This window comes from Stegostoma tigrinum, chromosome 22 (genome assembly GCF_030684315.1).
Source record: "Stegostoma tigrinum isolate sSteTig4 chromosome 22, sSteTig4.hap1, whole genome shotgun sequence".
NCBI classification, from domain to species: Eukaryota; Metazoa; Chordata; class Chondrichthyes; order Orectolobiformes; family Stegostomatidae; genus Stegostoma; species Stegostoma tigrinum.
Genome location: NC_081375.1, coordinates 2,468,223 through 2,484,374, shown reverse-complemented (window position 1 = coordinate 2,484,374; position 16,152 = coordinate 2,468,223). Strand labels below are relative to the sequence as shown.

At 46.0% G+C, this 16,152-nt stretch overlaps 1 protein-coding gene across 1 annotated transcript in view; it reads left to right on the top strand.

Annotated features, from left to right (window-relative positions):
* The window catches only part of LOC125463857 ((E3-independent) E2 ubiquitin-conjugating enzyme UBE2O), a 138,966-nt gene that overhangs the window by 102,624 nt on the left and 20,190 nt on the right, over window positions 1–16,152 (top strand). Inside the window, exons 13-16 of the mRNA XM_059653564.1 lie at window positions 3,273–3,365; window positions 5,913–6,579; window positions 7,630–7,766; window positions 7,981–8,184. Coding sequence (XP_059509547.1) covers window positions 3,273–3,365; window positions 5,913–6,579; window positions 7,630–7,766; window positions 7,981–8,184 — 1,101 coding nt within the window. The remainder of the gene's footprint in view (window positions 1–3,272; window positions 3,366–5,912; window positions 6,580–7,629; window positions 7,767–7,980; window positions 8,185–16,152) is intronic.

Below are 16,152 nucleotides of genomic sequence, written 5' to 3'. Positions count from 1 at the left end.
ACCATGTCTTTTCATACTCCTTTGTAATGTGTACCCTCAACTCATCTGTCTCGATTGTCAGACTCCTCATGTTAAGATAAAAATCATCTAACCCTGCCTCTTGTGTCTTAATTGACCTATAATGTCAATGCTTTCCTGATTTGCTTTCTGTTTCTTCTAATTTTGCCTGTTCATCTTCCCCTGCTGAATCTTCTCTGGAACTCATCCTCTTGCCAATTATTTTGAACCTTCTCAGGCAGCACAAGCAAATCCCATCCCCGGCCACCAGGAAACTGGCCCTGTTTGGTTCAGGTGCAACCTGTCTGCCTGTTTTATATGCCCCACTACCCCAAAGATAGTGCCAATGTCCCAGAAATCTAAAGCCCTTCATCCTGTATCATTGTGTATGGCCACACATTCATCTGGACTAACCTATTTCTAGATTCACTCGCAGGTGGTATTGGAAGTAATTCAGAGGTTACTACCTTCTTTAATCTACTTCCTAAATTATACTTGCAGGACCTCATCCCTCTATGTATTTAATTGGTACCAATGTATACTACAATCTGCTTATCCTTCCATTTCAGAATGCCCTCCAGCTGTTCAATGACATCCTTGACCCTGGCACATGGAAGGCAACTTACCAATTCCCCTACTTATAAAGACTTGCTGTTGTTTCTCCCCCGCCGTTTGTGCAGCAGACCACTATCACACTGATAAATGGACTGTGTAGCTTCAAGTAATGCTGATCTTGCTAATGTTGATTTTGCCTAGCTCATGCCCTGTGCAGTGTAACTAGTATACATCTGTCTTAAGATAATGAAATGTGAGGCTGGATGAACACAGCAGGCCCAGCAGCATATCGGGAGCACAAAAGCTGACGTTTTGGGCTCTGATGAAGGGTCTAGGCCCGAAACGTCAGCTTTTGTGCTCCTGAGATGCTGCTGGGCCTGCTGTGTTCATCCAGCCTCACAGTTCGTTATCTTGGAATTCTCCAGCATCTGCAGTTCCCATTATCGCTGATACATCTGTCTTAAGTTGTTTTGATCTGTACATCCTTGCTTATTATAATCTGCCTGTATGCTCATAAACAAAGCTTTTCACTGTACTCGGAAACGTCGAAATATAGAAGATAGGAGCAGGAGGTGGCCATTTGGCCTATCAAACCTGCTCTGCTATTCATCATGATCACAGTGGATTGTCCAACTCGGTAGCCTAATCCTGCTTTCTCCCCATAACCTATGATCCCATTTGCTCCAATTGCTATATGTAGTCACCCTTTAAATACATTGAATGTCTTCGCATCAACTACTTTGTGGTAATGAATTCCACAGGCTCACCACTCTGGGTGAAGAAATTTCTCTTCCTCTCCATCCTAAATGGTCTACATGTAACACTAAATCAGTCAATTCGACTCACCCATCGTGCATGGAGCTGGAATCAAGAACGGTATCAGAAATGTTCTTGATTTGAAAGGGGGATGACCACTAGGGCCTCCTGCACTAACTGCTTGCGTCTATTCTGCCTGGTTGTCACCAATGCCCTTTCGGCCTGTTCAGTCTGCACTTGCACGTGACCAACTTTGTTGCTCTGCATTGAATTTACCTGTAACTCTAGTTCTGAAACATTATTCTCCAGTAGCTACAGCTGGACACTTGCTATGCACGGGGTCACCAGGGACAACTGAAGCTTCCAAGATTTGCCACATAGCACAGGAGCATATCACAGATGAGTTCTGCACCATGACTATGTTAAGGTCCTTAGTAATGCTCTTTCAAAAAAAAAATTCATCATGATGAACTAACTGCCATGCTAACTGTACTTCCCTTACCCTACTTAGCTTTGTTGTGCTGTTATTGTATTGACCCCAGAGTTCACTTTATCCCTGTTCTTTCTCTATAAACAAAAAGAACCTCTTTCCCCTGTGCACTGAATTCCCATAGTGCACTACCTTTCCAGCGACATACACACACTCATTTGAGCTGCGCTTCACTCTGCATTAGAAGACTGCCATATTACAACCACATTCAGCAGAAAGAATTAACAACTACCTGCCGTTGACATTCAACAGTATTGCCAATGCTCTATCCCACACCAGTAATTGGGGGACGGGGGTGGGTGTGTGCATGGAATACTCAATCAGAAGCCAGGCCAACTTCAAACCACTGAGATGAATTCCTTGCAGTTTAATGTGGAAAATCTGGCTGAATGCCGCTAATGAGAAAAATGTAGTTGAAACTTTCTGTTGTATCTTTTCCTGCCAATTAATACATCTTAAATCTATGCATTAAATAGGTAGTAAAATGTGAGGCTGGATGAACACAGCAGGCCAAGCAGCATCTCAGGAGCACAAAAGCTGACGTTTCGGGCCTAGACCCTTCTAGGCCCGAAACGTCAGCTTTTGTGCTCCTGAGATGCTGCTTGGCCTGCTGTGTTCATCCAGCCTCACATTTTATTATCTTGGAATCTCCAGCATCTGCAGTTCCTATTATCTCATTAAATAGGTAGTAACTGGTTGAAATTTTCCAGTTTTGTGCATATGCAGTGAGGACAGATTTAGCTGTGAACTCTCAAATCTGTAGAAGATGAATTTAAAGTGATGACTTTTTTCTGTTTTCTAGTGTCATTTATTTCAGGAAGCAAAGCTTTGAATGTGAATTTTTTTTATTCATTTGTGGGATGAGGGTGTCGTTGGCTGGCCAGCATTTATTGCCTGACCCTAGTTGCCCTTGAGAAGGTGGTGGTGAGCTGCCTTACCTGAACCAGTGCTTAGTGAATTAATCGGGTGAGATAATCTTCTGTGCCGCCTTGATATGTAGTTAATTATGGCTCAGACTAATTCTTGTTTACTGATAGTTTCACGAACTTGACCCAACTATCCAGTTGATCACAGAAACCATTGTAGGTTAGCCTTTGTCCTTTTTGTTAAACCAATTTTTGATCCATGGAAGTTCTCCAGTTCAAAATCAAATGATGGAAGGCAAGTTTCAATAGCCCATATTTACCACTATTCTAACAGCAAAAATCAAAAGCTTTACCTAACCAACCTCCGGCCCCGAAAATCAACACATTGAACTCTTGAAACCTTAAACAGTTGTGTCACTTGTATTTCGTCTAATAAATAAAAACAGGCTATTGGTTGAACAGAGTGCCAATGCTTTGGTTGATCCTGAGAAGCCAAAGGACAATCCACTTATTCTCTGTGGACTACAGTCTTTATGGAGTCTAGCTGGCATTTGATTTACAAAATAGAATTTGCATGTTTGGACTGAGCAATTCTCTCTTCCTTTTAGGAGCCTTCTGTTGGTCAGGTGTCACGAGTTGATATTAGTGGGAAGGTTGAAGTAGTCTGGGCTGATAACTCCAAATCCAGCATACTGCCTCAGGTAAGAAACTGCCCAGAGCTGTTGGGATTATCATCAAGGTAGGAAGGAATGTCCATACTCATTCTGACTTAACTCATTCTCAGTCAGCTTGAGAATAAGTTGACACAGTTGAGGGAAAACAACATTGTCATCCTTACGGAAGTTTAATGGGACAGACCAAGGTCATACACCCCATCAAGTCCATGCCGGTGCTCAAGAGTGATCAAATCAGCCCATTCCCTTGTTTTATATCTCTGTAACCATTTCAAGTTTATTTTCTTCAAGTACCCATCTAATTTCCTTGTGAATTTGATTTTGTTAATTTCTGGTCATAACTAACTGCTGTATCTAGTATGTTTATTGGCCCAAGTTGTTCAATTCTGTACCAGAATTATACTTTTAGCTGAATCTGATTATACACTGGGCTTTATACCCGCAATGTAACAATCATAGAAACTTACCTCACACAAGACCATTCGGCATGTTCAGCTTGCGCTTAGTGTACGAAGGAGCAGCCCTACTTCCCACATCACTGGCCTGTTGTCTTTTAATCTGTATCCTTCATCTTCAAGGACTTAGATTTAGGGAGCCAAAGATGTACAACACAGACCCTTGGGTCCAATTCGATCATGCAAACCAGATACCCTAAATTAATCTATTCCCATTTGGCCCAAATCCCCCTCAACTCTTCCTATTCATGTACCCATCCAGATGCCTTCTTAAATTTTGTAATTGTACCAGCACTTTCTCTGCCAGCTCATTCCATACGCGCATCACTCTCTGAATGAAAACATTGTCCTTTACATCCCTTTTAAGTCTTTCACCTGAAACTATGCTCTCCAGCTTTGGACTTCCCAGTCCCAGGAGAAAGACCATGATTATTCACCCTAAGCATACCCCGCAGGATTTTATAAAGCTCTATAAGGTCCTCCGCTCCAGAAAAAATAACTGTGTAGCCTATTCAGTCTCTCTCTCTCTAGCTTAAACCCTCCAACCCTGGCAACATCCTTGTAAATCTTTTCTGAATCCTTTCAAGTTTCACAATACTCTTCCTACAGCAGGAAGACCTGAATTGAATGCTGTGTTCCAAAGGTAGCCTAACCAATGACCTGCTCAGTGACAACATGATCTCTAACTCCTGTGCCCCATGCACTGTGACCAATCAAGGCAAGCATACCTAATGCTGACTTCACCCCCTAGCTCCTGGGGGTCCACTTTCTAGAAACTATGAACCTACACTCCAAGGTATGTTTGTCCAGAAATACTCACTAGGACTTTATTGTTAAGTGTACAAGTCCTGTTCTAATTTGCCTTTCTGAAATGCAGCATCTAACATTTATTTAAATTAAACTTTGCATGCAGTTCCTTGGCTCATTGGCCCATCTGATCAAGGTCCTGTGGTACCCAGAGATAACCACCTCTGTTGTCCACCAGGCCTCAAATTTTACTCTCACTTGCAAACTTACGAACTCTATCTCCTATGTTTAAAGCTCAATCACCTTTTATATAAGTGAAGTGTTGGACCCAGCACCAATCCTTGTGACACACTGCTGGTCACAGACCTCTAGTCTGAAAAACAATCCACCACCGCCACCCTCTGTCTTCTACATTCAAGTCAGTTCTGAACCTAAATGGCTAGTTCTCCCTCTATTCTGCGTGACATAACCGTACTAACCAGGCTACCGTATGGAACGTTGTTGAATGCCATACTGAAGACCGTATATATAGATCATGGCCACCACTCTGCCTTCATCAATTGTTTCTGTTACTTCTTCAAAAAACTCAAGTTAGGGAGACATGATTTCATGTGCACAAAGTTTTATGTTGGCTATTTCTAATCAGTCCTTGCTTTCCAATTACACACAAATCCTATCCCACTACTGTCAGGCTCACCACTGTATAGTTTCTTGGCTTTTCCTTACCACCTTTCTTAAATAGTGGCACCATGTTAGCCAACCTCCAGTCTTTCAGCACTTCACCTATAGCTATCGATGATACACCCATCTCAACATGGAGCCCAGCAATTGCTTCCCTAGCTTCAGGATACACCTCATCAGATCTATCCACCTTCATGCATTTTAGGATGTCCAGCACTACCACCACTAATCTGCTGCTCTCTGGTTTTTAAAAGCTTCCCATTCCTCTGACTTCCCAATAATCATGTTGACATGAACAAAAAAAATTTCCTTGTTCCTCCTCTTTTTACCATTTCCAAATCTTCTGCTTACATGAACCCTCCTCCACACTGTTTGGTTTAAAGCCCTCTCTACAGCCATAGTTACACTATTCATCAGTACACTGGTCTTTCACCTGAACACCTCTAACAGAACTGTCCCCTATTTCCTGTTTGGTGCTAGTGCTCAGTGCATTGAAACATATTTCTTGCTCACGCTCTCCAGTCTGAATCATGCATTTGACTGATTTCTTGTCCTATGCTAAGTTGCTCATGGTTAAGTTGTAACCCAGACAATGGAACCAAATGATCCTTGATTTATTTTCTAATATTATGTAATGTTAGCAACTTCAGAATCAAGTTTGACTTACTTTTACTTTACTTTTTTTTGCTAGCACCTATATAATGTTGAATCTGACATTGAAGAATCTGACCTGGATTCTTTGGATGGGACTTCTACTGGAGCAACATCTGATGAGTGGGAAGATGACAGTGATAGTTGGGAAACAGATGATGGTGTGACTGAGGATGAAATTGTAAAGGGAAGTGAAGCACTTGAAGTTGGAATAGAGGTGTCAGCACAATCAGAAGAGAGTAAGACTGAAGCAGAGCAGGCTCAGGTTGCTGGAGCAACTTCAAGTGGCACAACTCTTGAAAAAGTGGCAAAGGATGGCTCTCCCAAAAGTTTTCATGAGATAAAAGAGGCGATCAAGATTTTGGAAAGTCTGAAGAATATGACAGTAGAACAGCTGATGACTGGCTCTGCTACTTCCCCAACAGTAGAGCCAGAAAAGCAAACTAAAGATAAGAAGTTTCGAGATGATATCAAGAAACTGCAGGAAACTCTTCAAAAGACACTGGACAATGTGGCCATTGTGGAGGAAGAGAAAATGGAGGCTGTTGTGGAAACTGACAATAAAGAAGAAAAGCTTGAGATGCAGACTCCTATTAAATCAGAGTGGTCCAGTGATACGCCTGTACTATGTCAACAGAGCAGTAAACCTGGTGTGACTTTTACGAGTGCAAAAGGAGAAGTCTTCTCTGTACTGGAGTCAGTGCCTGGTAAGACTAATCTGTACAAGCATTTTACTTTTTAATTTGTTTGCCCTTTCTCTAAACGTGTGACAAATTGTAAAGTAGAAATTTCAGGCAATGCATAAAACTAATGCTTTTGACAATGCATAGTTCTCATTTGTGACTGAGACAGGCTGACTAAGGAGATAATGGTAGAGTGGTAAAAGTCACTGGTCTCATAATCCACAATGCTATGTTAATGTACTGGGGCATAGATTCAAAACTGACCAATGTGAAGGTGAAATTTAAGGTTTATACAGTTCTAGAATAAAAGGCTAGTCTAATGGTGAGCATGTAACCCCTGTTGTAAACACTAATCTGGTTCGTTAAGGCCCTTTAGGAAAGGAAGTCTGCCATCATTACCTGGTCTGGCTTATTTGTGACTACACACCCACAATGGTGTGGCTGACTTCTGAGCGATTGAAGTTGGACAATGAATGCTGGCTTGGCCAGGAACAACAACTCTCATGAACACGTGTAAAGGAAATAGAGGATGCTGCTATTTTCAGGCATGAATCTTGGATTCTTGCAGGCTTATACCCTCTCCTTGCTTCCTTGACATAGTAAGGTGGGAAGGAGAATTCTTACTTGTGAGTTGCACAATGAGAGATTATTGGGTTCATCCAGAGCAGGGTCAGCTGAGGGCGTAGCCATAAGTTATGAGTCAAGTTGTTGGGTATTTTCTGCAATGAATTCTTGTTACCAAAAAAAATTGGAAAACTGGGAAGTACTGCCAACAAAGGCTGCAAATACAAAGAGGCAATTAGTTTTCAAAACTGAGAATGATGGACTTTGGTTACGGTATGGAGCGCTGGTAAAATAGAGTTGACATAGATCAGCCATGACCTGATTTCTTTCTTCAGTTCCTGTTTTGTTCATAATAAAATGTGGGCTGAAAGGCCTCCAGTAGAACAATTAGTATGAATATATGTTGGCAGTTTGCGTTTGTTAGTACCTGTTTTTATCATTATGCTGATATAAATCTCAGAATGATACAGAAATTGTTTATGCACATTTCATTCTCTTTATTATTTACAGACAGTCATGCATTCAAAAAGATGGAATTTCAACCAGCAGAATCAAAAAAATTTTTCAACACCGTGAGGAAAGAGATGGCATTACTTGCGACAGCACTTCCTGATGGCATCATGGTGAAAACATTTGAGGATAGAATGGCAAGTCTATGCCAGTCTTTCAACAAAGCTTTCAAAATTGCATGGAAATAGCTGTTGCAATAATGCTTAAATACCAGTCTTGGTTATGTAAACATTGATTAAAGTAAGAGCGAGCCTATGTGAGGCTTTATCCCCTCACTTGTTTCAATGCATTTTTATTACTTAGGAGTTGTATGATAGGTGTCAAGACCAATAACTTCTTTTCTTTCTATAGGATTTGTTCTCTGCTCTAATCAAAGGCCCAACACGCACTCCCTATGATGATGGGTTGTTCCTGTTTGATATCCAGCTACCCAATGTTTATCCTGCAGTGCCGCCACTTTTTCGTTATATCTCTCAATGCAGTGGCCGTCTCAATCCTAACCTGTATGATAATGGCAAAGTGTGCGTGAGTCTGCTGGGCACGTGGATTGGAAAGGTATGTGGCTCTTGATGAGAATCTAGCCATTTGTTAGCAATGTGATTCTCAGAAAACGAGTCATGCAAATTCCTAGTATATTCTTTTATTATGATCCCTGCTGATGTTATTATTTAACAAGTCAGATCCCAGAGTCAAATGGAGCACATTGGTTTGAACAGTAAAACTGAAGTTTATTAAACAAAATGAAAATAAAATTAAACAGACCAAATTTTACATATAATATTCTTTTGAGATTTTGAAACATACAGTAGAAATATATTCCCATTAATCTCAAAACACTTCTTTACGAATCCATAAAATATACCTTGTACTTTACCGAAACCATTCTTGCCAGTACTCTCACCAGCGAATCCCTTTCTCTAATACAGCTTCATATCAGCTCCAGGGATTTTATCCAAACGTTTTTGCCTTGGGCTGTCACTAAACTACTTACTCTAAAGTAATTCTAGCATTAACAAATCTTGCTACCTTCTCTCTCTCTCTTAGGAGCACTGCTTTGTACATCCATCTTTGTCCAAGGAGTTCAGCAGTTCTGTCCTGTCAGAACTAAAATTGAGAGATCTCTCAGCAATGTTTCAGCTAAGCTTAGACAAATCCAGAAATTTCTCTGGAAACAAACCTTTAAACAATTATTTACCTTGTTCAACCATAAATATTCATAATATACACAAATGTCACATACTCACTCTCTGCCTCCCTGCCAACATAATTTCTGACTAAAAGCAAAATACTGCAGATTCTGGAAATCGGAAACAGATCTGCTGAGTTTCGCCAGCAATGTAGCAGAATCTGCGCAGAGAGAAACAGTTAATGTTTTCAGTCTAGTACATGACACTACTTCTGAAGTAGAGTTGTACTCTGGCAATTCAGGGAAATTCTGAGAGATGGATCTGAAACTAGCTTAGTCAAGTAGTGGTGGAAGGCTGTTCGAATGACTGAAAGTCCACTGCCTGGCCTGCAGTGTACCGTAAGGACCGTACTGGGATCCTTATTATTTGTTAAACACTTAAATGATGCAGATGAAAATGTGGGGAGAATGTTTAAGCAAGTTTGCAGGTGACACCAAAATTTGGTAGAATGGTTGTAGGTTACACAAAGATATAGTGTAATTGGTCAGATTGAAGGTTGTTAGATGGTTATTTACTCAATGTGGTAGGAATCTGGAATGCACTGCCTTGGGGCTGGAAACCTTACAACCTTTTGGGGGAAAAATAATTTGGATGAGCACTTGAAATCATAACATGCAAGAATATGGGACAAGTGTCAGAAACTGGGAATAGTGTACCTGTAATGGTAGTTATTGTCAGTGCAGAGTCAATGAGCCAAAGGGTCCTTTCTGTGTTGTGTGACTCTTCCCTAATGGACTCAGAACGCTTTTTCTGTCCAAGCATGCTGCTATACCTATTATTTATGAAGGCCAATTCTCTCACTGTTTTAAAAGAAGTCACAATGGCTACAGAACTACTTGCAAGTTAAATGATAAAATCTTTTCCTGTGTATAGATACATACCACAAAAAACTTATCACTAATTCAAAATAAAAAAATCGAAATCAGAAGATAAACAACATTAAAAATGTACATAAATCTGTCACTGAGATCGCACCATACAAATTGCTGACTGGTTTGTCATTTCTTGTGTATTCCTGGTAGACATAGGGAAGGTGGTAATGAGCTACCTTAGTAAATTGTTGTCACTTCGGTGTAGATACCTCCAAAATGCTTTTGGGAAGAGTTCCAGGATTTTATGACCCAGTAATGTGGATGGAACAATTTTCCCCCACCCCAAAAAAAAAAATCAGGCGAGGTGAGCAGCTTGAAGTGAGGGCTAGTAAGATGATGGTGCTACCACGTTGTGGTCGTCTGTTTGGAAGGTGCTGAATAGGGGTCCTAGGTGAATCTATGCAGTACATCTTGTAGAAAGTACAGATGCTGTGCTGTCATTGTTAAATGAACTGAATAGCACCACATCCTCTCTCACTCTAACTGTTTTGTCCTGGATGATGTCAAACTTCTTGAGTGTTGTTGGAATGGTGTTCATCCAGGAAACTGGGATATTCCATCAAACTCCTGATTTGTGCCTTAGAGTGAACAAGCTTTGGGCAGATGGGAGGTGTTACTCACTGCAGAATTCCTAGCCTCTGACCTGCTGTTGTAGCCACTGTATTTGTGTGACTACTCCAGTTTGGTTTCTGGTCAGCGGTAACCTCTGGGGTATTGATTATTCGGGGAGCTCAGTGATGCGAATGTCATTAAAAGCCATGTGGTAATGTTGGGTTTCTCCATTTCTTGCTGGAAATGGAGATTACCTGGCACTTGACTGGCACAAACATAACTTGCCATTTGTCTGGATATTGTCCAGGTTTTACTGCATTTAGACAAGGACTGCATCAGTAACTGATGGGTTGCAAATGGTGCTGAATGTTGTGTAATTGTCAGTGAAGATCCCCAATATTAACATCTCCTAAGATCTAGGAGAAGGAGTAGGCAATTAAGACCATAAGACAGAGGAGTGGAAGTAAAGCCATTCGGCCCATCAAGTCCACTCCACCATTTAAATCATGGCTGATGGGCATTTCAACACCACTTCCCTGCACTCTCCCCGTAGCCCTTGATTCCTTTTGAGATCAAGAACTTGTCAACCTCTGCCTTGAAGGCATCCAATGTCCCGGCCTCCACTGCACTCTGCAGCAATGAATTCCACAGGCCCACCACACACACTGGCTGAAGAAATGTCGTCTCATTTCCGTTTTAAATTTACCCCCTCTAATTTTAAGGCTGTGCCCACGGGTCCTAGTCTCCCTGCCTAACGGAAACAACTTCCTAGCGTCCATCCCTTCTAAACCATACCCTCCAGCCCTCCATAAGACCCTCCAGCCTGCTTTACTAAGTAATATGATCATGGCTGATCGCTTGGCTTCAACTCCACTTTTCTGCCTGCTTCTCATAACCCTTTCTCCATTACTAATTTTTAAAAAAAAAGCTGTCTATCTCCTTATATTTATTCAGTAAATGCTTCTAATCAAGCATTGAATGGCATACCAAGCTCCCTTTGCACAAACCCCCTCATCCCTTAAAGGGACATGAACTTATATGGCAGCTGAATAGTTTCTAGATGTGCATAACATCTGCCCAAGTCTCCACAAACAGCTAACTTCTCAGTCCATCTTCAGGGTCTCCAGTGCGGGGACACATTCCACCCAGTTTTGCTTACCTTGCTAATGTTTTTGTCATGTTTGGCATGACTTAATAATTGAAAATCCTGGTAAATCTGAAGAATGGAATGAAGAAACTGTAAATTTTATAACAACATTTATTACTGAAGATATTTGAGATTTTTATGAAGGAGCAGATTATTGAGACACCAATTAATGTTTGATAAAATAAAACTAAGCCACTTGTTTTTGTTTTGTCCTACTTTTGAAAACTTTGGAATATCCCAATGAGAGTTTGCTCGCTGAGCTGGAAGGTTAGTTTTCAAACGTTTTGTCACTTTTTTTATTTGAAAAAATATACTTTATTCGTAAGATGTACAAAAAATAAAACATATTTACACACCTACCCAGTCGTGCAAGCCGCTCCGGGTTACCCAGGGGGTACGTACACCAACTAAAGGCAAAAAACAAAGAAGGAAAAAAAAACAAAGCAAAGAAAACACCCCGGCAGTCTCCCCGCACAGTCCCAGTTGGCCCCCTGACCAGTTGGGGAAGGCGCCAGCTGGGCCCAGTTACCAGTTAGGGTTCTGTTTTCTATTCTGGACAAGGGGTTTCATACTGTGGTCTTTCCCCACTGCGCCTTGGCAGCGGCTGCCCCAAGCTTTAGCACGTCCCTCAGCACGTAGCCCTGGACCTTGGAGTGCGCCAGTCTGCAACATTCAGTCGGGGTCAGTTCTTTCAGCTGGCAGACCAGCAAGTTGCGGGCAGACCAAAGAGCGTCTTTCACCGCATTGATGGTCCTCCAGGTGCAGTTGATGTTGGTCTCGGTGTGCGTCCCGGGAAACAGCCCGTAGAGCACGGAGTCCCGCGTCACGGAGCTGCTCAGGACGAACCTCGACAAATACCACTGCATCCCCCTCCAGACCTCCTGCGCATAGGCACACTCCAGAAGGAGGTGATCGACAGTCTCGTCCCCCCCGCAGCCACCTCGAGGGCAGCGTGCGGTGGCGCAGAGATTCCGGGCATGCATAAAGGATCTCACTGGCAGAGCCCCTCTCACCGCCAGCCAAGCAATGTCCTTGTGCTTGTTTGAAAGTTCTGGCGATGAGGCATTCTGCCAAACGACTTTGGCAGTCTGCGTGGGGAACCACACGACGGGATCCACCCTCTCCTTTTCCCGAAGGGTCTCGAGGATACTACGTGCTGACCACTGCCTGACGGCCTTGTGGTCAAAGGTGTTTCCTATCAAAAATTTCTCCACGAAGGACAGGTGGTACGGGACGGTCCAACTACTCGGAGCGGTCTGCAGCAACGAGGCCAGGCCCATCCTTCGCAACACCGGGGACAGGTAGAACCTCAGTAAGTAGTGACACTTGGTGTTTGCGTACTGGGGATCTACGCACAGCTTGATGCAGCTGCACACAAAGGTAGCCGTCAGGGTGAGGGTGGCGTTCGGTACGCCCTTTTCCCCCATTTTCCAGGTCTTTGGACATGGTGTCCCTGCGGACCCGGTCCGCCCTCGACCCCTAAATGAAGTGGAAGATGGCCTGGGTGACCGCAGCAGTGCAGTTCCAGGGAATAGGCCAGGCCTGCGCCACATACAACAGTACTGAAAGCCCCTTGCACCTGACAACCAGGTTCTTAACCGCGATGGAGAGGGACCGGAGCGTCCATCTGCCCAGCTTCTGCTTCAATTTGGTGATACGCTCCTCCCAAGTCTTAGTGCACGCCCCAGCTCCACCGAACCAAACACCCAGCACCTTCAGGTAGTCTGTCCTGACGGTAAAGGGGATGAAGGAGCGGTCGTCCCAGTTCCCGAAGAACATGACCTCGCTCTTACCCCTATTGACTTTGGTACCCGAGGCCAGTTCAAACTGGCCACAGATGCCCAACAGCCTACTCACTGACTGACTATCGGTGCAGAAGACGGCGACATCGTCCATGTACAGGGAGGTCTTTACTTGAAGGCCTCCGCTGCCTGGGATAGTCATGCCCTTCAGGCTCACGTCCTTCCTGATGGATGCGGTGAAGGGCTCCACACAGCACACGAACAAGGCAGGAGAGAGCGGGCAGCCCTGCCTGACTCCAGATCTAACAGGAAAATTGTCTGATTCCCACCCGTTGATCGAGACTGCGCTAACTATGTTGGTGTAGAGCAGCTGGATCCAATTGCGGATGCCCTCCCTGAACCCCAATTTGGAGAGGATGTCCCTCATGTAAGCATGAGAGACCCTGTCGAAGGCCTTCTCCTGGTCCGGGCTGACGAGGCAGGTGTCCACCCGCCTGTCCTGTATGTAGGCGATCGTATCCCTGATGAGCGCGAGGCTCTCAGCGATCTCCCTGCCCGGCACAGCACAGGTTTGGTCAGGGTGAATCACTGACTCCAGGACAGACCTGACCCGGTTGGCTATGAGCTTGGCCAGGATTTTGTAGTCCACGTTCAATAGTGAAATGGGACACCAAATCTTAATTTCTTCCCTCTCCCCCTTTCTCTTGTAAATGAGGGTGATGATGCCCTTCCTCATGGTCTTGCACATTTCCCCTGCCTGAAGAGCACTATCGTACACCTCCAGCAGGTCCTGGCCGACCAGGTCCCAAAGAGCGGAATACAGCTCGACCGGTAAGCCGTCGTTTCCGGGAGTCCTATTCCTCTCCAAGGACTTGAGGGCTCTGGCCAGCTCGTCCAGGGATATCGGCCGGTTCAGCCACTCCCTCGTGCCGTCGTCTAAGACCTCCGTGATAGACGACAGGAACGACTCGGAGGCCGTGCTGTCTGTGGGCTTCGTGTCGTACAGTCCGGCATAGAAGGATCTGCTGAGCCTCAAAAATGTCGGGCCGAGACGACGTTACCGAGCCGTCGTCCTCCTTCAGCCGGCTAAGCACGGAGCTCTCTTTGTGCACCTTCTGAAGGAAGAAACGCGAGCACGTCTCGTCCTGCTCCACGGAGCAGACCCTGGACTGGAAGATTATTCTGGAGGCCTCCGTGGTGAAGAGCGAGGCTTGCTGGCCCCTCACCTCGCGGAGGTCCTCCGTGACATCGACCCCCATCAACTGCAGAAGGAGCAGGTTCTGCACCCTTTTCTGGAGTCGCGACAGCTTTCCCCGCCTCTCTCTCTCTCCTTCCGAACACCGTTGAGGACAAAGAACCTCTTGATGTTCTCCTTCACCGTCTCCCACCAGTCACCTGGAGAATCAGAGGGGTTTCACGGTTCTCCAACCGGCGTACTCCCTCTTAAGCTCCTCGACGTTCTCTGGGGTCAACAGAGTCGTGTTGAGCTTCCACGTCCCCTGGCTGGCCGGCTGGTTGTCCTGTAAGTGACAATCGGCCAGCAGGAGGCAGTGGTCAGAGAAGAACACTGGCTCGACGCCAGTGGACCTGACCGAGAACGCCCGTGACACAAACAGGAAGTCTATCCTTGAGCGGATAGACCCGTCTGGCCACGACCAGGTGTATCTCCGCTGCGCTCCATCTGCAGGGATGCTGAAGACGTCGAGTAGCTTGGCGTCCTTCACCGTGCCCATCAGGAATCTGGACGTGACGTCCAGTTGCCTCCCCACGCCGGATCTTCCATCTGCAGCAATGATGCAGTTGAAGTCTCCGCCTAGGATGACCAGCCTGGACGTAGCCAGCAGGGGTGGAAGCCGCTGCAGGACGGCCAACCGCTCACTCCGTACCGCTGGGGCGTACACGTTGATCAGCCTCAGGGGAGCGTTCCTGTAGGTGACGTCAGCCACTAGGAGGCCCCCCCCCCACCACCTCCTGAACTTGAGAGATGGTGAAGTCGTGCCCCCGCAGCAGAATAGCCAGGCCCGAGGAGCGACAGTCGTTACCCCCCCGACCAGATCAAAGGCCCACAGGTCCAGGCGCCGGACCATTTCCCGTACCTGCCGAGGTGCGGTATCGCGCACTCCTGCAGAAACAGGAGGTCCGCCTTGATGGTGGTCAGGTAGAACAACGTGGACACACCTCTTGCGGTGGACTTGACACTGCGCACATTAATGCTCGCAACGCGTACCCCCATTGTGGGCAGTGACCGCAGTACCCTCCCCAAGTCCAACGTCCAGCCCCTCCATCTGTCCCTTCATGCCCATTGCCCGGGCTAACTGCTGGACGCTCTCCGGGCTCAGGAAACCGTCCGTGCTGCCTTCCGGGTGGCATCCCCCCGTCAGGGGTGCGGAGGCAGGAGGGTCCGGCTATGGGTCAGGCTGGGGGCGCGCTGTTTCCTCCTTCCCGCCTGGAAGTTCCGGGGGGCCCTCCAGTGCCCCAGCGGCACTTGACTGGGTGTCGGAGGGAGCCTCAGGACGCCTCCCGTCACCTGGAAGGCGGGGTGCTGCTTTGCTTCTCTCTCGAGATCTTTAACTTCTGCTTCGGGTGGGCCCTCTCCGAATCCCCCTCATCAGAGGAGCTCTTATAGCCCCCCTGTAGCTGCCTCTTCCCACCTGATGGTTGCGGTTCCTGGGCCCGTCGACGCACCACCTTCCTCGCTTTCCGGACTGTTGTCCACTCCCCTGGGTCGCCTGTCGCCGGCTCCATCGACTCCGGGTTGTCGGGGGGAGCGGAGCCTGCAGGGGCGCTTTGCTGGCCTTGGGGCCCATCCTGCGGGGCTGGGCCCTCCTGCACGACATGGCCCTCCTGCACATTAGTGGGGTCCTTGCTGGGTCCTGGTGCCTTCCTCTCCTCCGGGGGGGCTGGCCCCGCATCGTCCCTGCCGGCAACCTGGGCGTAGGTGGTCCCCCGCTGCGGGCATGCCCTATAGAGGTGGCCCACTTCCCCGCAAAGGTTGCAGCGTTTCTCTCGTGGGCAATCCTTTG